This window comes from Sinocyclocheilus grahami, unplaced genomic scaffold (assembly GCF_001515645.1).
Source record: "Sinocyclocheilus grahami isolate Dianchi unplaced genomic scaffold, SAMN03320097.WGS_v1.1 scaffold1127.1, whole genome shotgun sequence".
Classification (NCBI taxonomy): Eukaryota; Metazoa; Chordata; class Actinopteri; order Cypriniformes; family Cyprinidae; genus Sinocyclocheilus; species Sinocyclocheilus grahami.
Genome location: NW_015506306.1, coordinates 290,547 through 297,462, shown reverse-complemented (window position 1 = coordinate 297,462; position 6,916 = coordinate 290,547). Strand labels below are relative to the sequence as shown.

The window sequence follows — 6,916 nt, the reverse complement described above, 5'->3', positions numbered from 1 at the left end:
GAAAATAATGCTTCTAGTTTGTTCAAACCAATAAATGTCATAGTTTTGTACTGTGCAGATGGTTTATCTGGAAATAATGAAAAAAAATATATATATGTATAGTGTCCAAATTGCATGTAAATAAGTCTTTTTTCACGCCTGTCTGCAGAAAAAAAAAGGAAAATTGAAAAGACGCCCATTAAAGCTCACCCTATTTTCCTGACAGACAGATTTTTGTTTTTTTACGAACATCTCTAGTCATTTCAAATCAGATTTATGATTATACCTTTGCACTGACTAATTCAGCTCTGGTATTCAACCATCAGCGTGACACGTCCGTTTTGTGAGCTGCATGAAAAATTCTCCAAGGTTACAACAGAAAATGGAATTTGCTCAATGGCATCACACACTAATTAACCTTATTGTACTAATAAGGATGTTGCTTGAGCTGCATCACCGGCCACCCATAAAGCTGGCGTAGGAAAGCTACCAGTTATTAAGAAAGGTGGCAAAAAGGCCAGTGGACATATAAGTTATAAAATAGCCACTGGCAGGTTAGGTTTCATAGCTAAACTATCTGCCATGGTCTTACAAAAGCAGAGTCATGAAGGTCAGTCATCCATTGTTTTCTGACCTCAAATGTTAGCATTCTTGGATGAGATGTTTTTTTTTTTGACACTTTATAAGAACGGATATAAGCTAATGAATGGAAAGATAATGCATAGACAAAATATAAAATCATGCGTACAGACAAATGCCTTCCCATTTGGCAAAAAAAAATTATATATATATATATATATAGTTGTAATGTTGTAAAAAGCAACGTTTTTGAAACTGAATCTTACAGTACTCCAAATTTAATTGAACATGTAATTGATTGATTGATTGAGTATTTTAATGCATGTTCCTTGCTGATTTTTATTAAAATGTGTTATAGACAACAACGTTTTTCTCAAATTGTGACATATGTGAATGTATTTTCTTTAAATGAAATATATGGAGAGCAAAATATGTATTTGCAAATGATTATACATTTTTTAAAATATAGAAACATTTTTTTTTACATTGTAGCAAATGCTGTATATATATATATATATATATATATATATATAGTAAATTTTTGCTTGTATATACATGTGTATACATATACTGTATATTATATATATAGTTAATCCAGGAAACCTCACGAATCAGTTTTGTTGTTGGATGACTACTTGGGGTTGGAGTCAAAAGTGACAATTTTTATATTATATTATATTATATTATATTATATTATATTCTTTTATTTTTATATTAATTTAAACAATTACTGTATTGGCCCAAATATAAGATGACCCCCCTTTTTCCAAATGTACCTTTTGGAAAAAGGCTTTTTAAAAACCAAATCTTGTTTTTTCGCAGTAAATTTTTGTTTTGAAAGTATGGTAAAAACTGGTAAAATGTACCAACAATCACATTTAAAAAATATACACTTTTTGATATACCATTAAAAAAAAAAAACTGGTAGCCCTTCTGAATTAGGACATTTAGGCTATCCATCTAATACCAAAATCTTATTAACAGTAGAAGTTAAATCTTACTGTAGACTTCAAATCTGGGTACTGTCTTACGTTTTAAAATCACAAAGGGAGTTTGGTCCCGTCAGGCTAACGTGCAGCTGTAAAGTTTTACTCGCGATCTTTACAACACTCATTACATTATGTATTTCATGGCACACTCGTATTATGCGTATTTGGCGACATCTATTGTTGTGGGTGTATTATTGACATGTCAAATTCTAGACCCTGAATATAAGACGACCGCGTTTTTTAATGAAAAAAGAAAAAAGAAAAAAACATTGTCTTATATTCGAGTCAATACGGTATTAACAAACATTTATATTCATTTAGTAACATAAATATATCTTAGTATAGGCTAAATAGGCTTATTACTTCTTGTCGATCCATCAGTTCACATTTACAACTGCGTGTTTTCTGCATAAAAATAAGGGTCGTTTTTGGCTTTGGTCTAAACAAAGAGCAGAAGGGCTTATTGAAAAATGCAAATTCATTCTCTGCCAGCAGGTGGCGCTTTTTGCCAGGAATATAGCCGCAGTAAACAAAGCAACGCCGCACCTGACTTTGAAACTTGCAGCGCTCATATTTAACCAATTAAATAGCCTTTTAAAGTGTAAGCTATATCTCATTATACATGTAAATTTACATTTAGTTTTTTTTCACTGGAGCACCACCTGAGTCTTCTCCTCCCATTTCTACCAGTGATCATTGTTTCCTTCACGCAGTACTAACTGCGCACATATCAATAGCATCACTGGGCTGTAGGTTGCCAAGTTGAGGGGACAAATGGGTTGAAATTTGTATGCGTCGATCGTGTGAGAAAGATGCGTTTCATACAAGATCTGGCAACTGGACAACCTCGGAATTTGTTGTGGTGATTATTCATATAATGAGGTTTGGCCCATACAAATTACGGGAGTTTTACCGTAAGCGAATGTAGCAAACATAAAATATGCCCAGTTGGATTTTTTTTTTTTTAATATAGAAAGATTAAAAATACGGGAAAATATTTAAATGGGATGATAGCGGGATAGAATGGTAAAATACGGGAGAATCCTGGGAAAATTGGGAGGGTTGACATGTATTCGTTTGGTAAGGAACAGCTGTAAAGCTTAGAACAAGTGTGGATTTCAGTCTCATCCATTTTTTATTAAAGGACAAAGCACAGTTCTTACTTGGTGTGCTAAATATATATTTCTTCATTTCTCCCTTACCAATTTGCACACAGATTTCCTATTAAGTGGTAGATTGTTTTCCTTCATACGGATGATGGAATATATTTTGTCCACGCACACACTGCAAAGTTTTGCGAGTAACCTAAATGATTGTTCCATGTGTGTAAGGAGTACAAAAGCACTCCCAAAATTTGTATCCAGTAGTCACAAACGACTGGAATAATCATGGAAATTCTTTGGTCAGTAGCTGTATGGTTTAAATAATGGATTTAGCCTATTTGAGAAGAGAAAGTCCATCTGAATCCAACTAGCTTTGTATATGTACATGTCAGAATTGTGCTGAGTCAAACTAATGTGTTTATGTGTACTCTGTTGCTCAGAGATCCGTAATCAGTTGGTGGAGCAGTTCAAGTGCCTGGAGCAGCAATCAGAGGCTCGGATCCAGCTGTTGCAAGACCTGCAGGAGTTTTTTCGGCGCAAAGCTGAGATTCAACTGGAGTATTCTCGCAGTCTGGAGAAACTGGCTGAAAGGTTCTCATCAAAGATTCGCGGCCCGAGGTGAGACTTTATTGATATGTGCAAGTGTGAATAGTTCACCCCAAAGAAATGAAAATTCTGCCATTTATTTATTATTTTCCTTGATTTTTTCCCCCTTGGAACACAAAAGTATGACTTATATTTTAGCCTATTTCTCACACAAATATATTGTGTGGCTTCAGAATACAGTAAACTATTTCTATGGTCTACTTCTGTGATGTATTTTGGTCCTTGTTTGAGCTTGAAAGCCACTATGAGCTGTAATGTCACTGTGAGCTGTATGAAAAATAGCTGCATAAAGATTCTACAAAAAAATTCTCATTTCGTGCTTGATGGGAAAAATGACACCAAAAATGACAAATGACATCAAACATGATTATAATAAATACATGATGACAATTTTCATTTCTTGGTTAACTGTTCCTTTAATTGTGCATGCCAGATTATGTCTCCTCTTCATTTTGCCGTCTGTTTCACCATTTGTCTCAGTGCTTCTTCTATCAGAGCAGAAATAGCTGCTGGTGAATTTTAAATCTCTCCTGCTGCTGGATATAATTGTCCTTCTGACAAGGGTTGCTCCTCATTCCCTACTTTACACAAAGTTTTAAGAAGTTGTTAAATGCCCGTAGCGTTTTACGCATTAGGATGTTATCTTTGGCTGTTAATTTAAATTAAATACCCTTTTGAATTAAATGTTCCCTCAAAAGAAAACTTACTTTTCTTCACGCCACTCCAGGATTGCCAGTTCATTCCTCCAATTTCTAGACTAATTGACCCTTTGCTAACCCGACCTTAAAAATGTTGCTCTACCTGAGCAACTCTCCTTATCTGACAAACCTGTGCTCTTTCAAATTTAAAGGGATAGTTCATCCAAAAATGAAAATTCTGTCTTATACTCATGCTCATGTTGTTCCTAACCCATAAATCTTCTATGCAACACAAGAAGATTGCAAAATGTCAGTGAAAGTCAGTGGCGTCCAATGTTGTTTTGGATCCTTGACTTTGGCTATTTGGACAAAATCAGTTGAAACATTGTTCAAAATATCTTCTTTTTTTTGTTCCACAGAATGATGACAGAATTTTCTGTTTTGTGGCAACTATCCTTTAAGTCTATGGAGAATGAACAGCATTTTTTAATTCATATGTTGATTCAGTTGACTGTAATGGCATTAGTAACTAATTTACATTAGAAAACCATAGTGTATATATATGTTGTAAAAGTTACATTACCGTTTCAGTAATGCAGTACACAGCTACTGTTTTTCCTTGCATGCATGAGATCAGCGGGTGACTATTGGCTCCTGTGGCATCAAGCCAACATTGGATTCTGAGTCTGCAGTAAACTTCTGCTAACAAGACCTCAATTGGTCATAGTGGGCTGTGAAAAAAATAAAGGATTTTACCAATGCTAGCTCTAATAAGGCTATAGAAACACATTCTGACAGCTTGAGATATATTTCATCTTTTTCTGGGAATGAGACAAAAGTGAATATATAAATTTTAAGGTGTGAAAACCCCTTTTAGATATTTGGAATCTGACTTTACGAATGTGCTGCCGAATGTACTGTTGTTAGGTTTGTTTTGCGAGTGTGTTGCAGCAGGATTGGTGGGGTTTAATTAATAGCAGCTGGTTGAGGAGGTCTGTCTGCTGCTTGCTCCCGGGGTCAGTCTCACTGCACCATTGACTACGTTACAGCTGACAACAATGAGGAACGACAACGCCGATGGCTGCTGTTCTTCTGGCCCTGCGTCTGGCCTTGTCATTCTCTGTAGTTGTTTCTGTTTTTGTACTTCACTTTTTTTCTTTTCCTCTTTTCTCTGATATTGTGTCAGCTTTTGGGTTCTGGTTTTGCTGACGCAAGCCTCACAGCAAGCTCAGCTGACTCATGCTAAGAATCAAGCGCACACAAACAATGCATACTGTATGTCGACAACAAATTTTTGTCTTTTCAGTGGTGAGATGGACTTGTGCTCTTCAGATTAGAATCAGTTTTATGGTCTCTTCACAGACAAAATGCAGTAGTATGCAAGAACAAGAAACGCATTTGATTGCAGGATATTGTTTATAGTTATACAAATGTATATGTGTATAATATAGATACACTTCCGTTTAAAATTTGGGGCCTGGTAATTTTTTAAAGTTTTTTAAAAGTCATATGCTCACCAAGTCTACATTTATTTGAACAAAAATACAGTAAAAATTCTGTATAAAAAAAAAATAATTTAAAATAACTGATTTCTATTTTAATATATTTTAAAACGTAATTTATTTCTGTGATGGAAAAGCTGAATTTTCAGCAGCCATTACTCCAGTCCTCAGTCACGTGATCTTTAAGAAATCTAATATGGTGATTTGGTGCTCAGTTAACATATATGTTTATAGTTATACAAATGTATATGTGTATAATATAGATACACTTCCGTTTAAAATTTGGGGCCTGGTAATTTTTTAAAGTTTTTTAAAAGTCATATGCTCACCAAGTCTACATTTATTTGAACAAAAATACAGTAAAAATTCTGTATAAAAAAAATAAATAATTAAAAATAACTGATTTCTATTTTAATATATTTTAAAACGTAATTTATTTCTGTGATGGAAAAGCTGAATTTTCAGCAGCCATTACTCCAGTCCTCAGTCACGTGATCTTTAAGAAATCTAATATGGTGATTTGGTGCTCAATTAACATATATTTTTTATTATCGATGATGAAGACAGTTTTGCTGCTTAATATTTAAGTGGAAACCATGACCCCTTTTTTTCAAAGATTATTTGATGAATTAAAAGTTTAAAAGAATTTCAGCATTTATTTGAACTAGAAATCTTTTGTAAGATTATAAATGTCTTTACTGTCAATTTTGATCAATTTAATGCAAACTACATAAGAAAACTACTGCCTGAGATTAACTCAAGCATTCCATTCAGGAGCGCTGTGGAATAAATAATATACTGTCTGCAATAATTGTGTCTTCCTCTTCTTTGCTTTGACTGCCCACAGCAACCAAATGCCGCAACGGTATATCCTTCACTAAACTTCTTTATTAACTTTATGCATAGACAAGTAAGATTTTACAGGTTTTGCAAGATTAAACATATTAAGTTATTTAATCTACAAATACTGTATTTAACACCTATTTGCTTTTATCTCTTTATTTATAAAAGTAAAAATCCTTGCATAAAAGAACCCTAACTATCTTTAACTTATGTAGTTCTAGACAGACCATGACATGTTAGAGGAGATAAGAAGGTGTCTACAAAAGTGTCGTTAATGGCCGTTTGTGTGTGTTTTCGTGTCCGTGTGTTTCAAGTCAATAAATACCTTTTCTTATCTCCACAAAACAGACTTGTCATCCATGCTGGGCTTTACCAGTCAAAACACAAAGTCTGTATGCTTGTGTGTGTTTGCACATGTTTAGCTTTTTTTCACCCTATTTCCTGTTCTTATCTTGCCTCGTTCCCTGGCCTGCATGTGTTGTTATTGCAGTCTCATTTGATGTGTATTGGTGCTGAGACTTGCAACACACAGTACCTGAATACTAATCCAGTCTGCTCTGCAGTTCAGCTCTGTCTCTGTGCATTAAAGCAGCCATAGATTACTTTTAAAGTATACATGAATGAGGGTCAAGTCCTCTGCATATATATCTTGCAGGGTGGCTTGGCTGATGGAAAGT

General features: G+C 34.4%; 1 protein-coding gene across 1 annotated transcript in view; it reads left to right on the top strand.

Moving 5' to 3' along the window:
* The window catches only part of LOC107567070 (SLIT-ROBO Rho GTPase-activating protein 3), a 93,568-nt gene that overhangs the window by 18,583 nt on the left and 68,069 nt on the right, over positions 1-6,916 (top strand). The window contains exon 2 of the mRNA XM_016252663.1: positions 3,091-3,268. Within this exon, the coding sequence (XP_016108149.1) occupies positions 3,091-3,268 (178 nt within the window). The remainder of the gene's footprint in view (positions 1-3,090; positions 3,269-6,916) is intronic.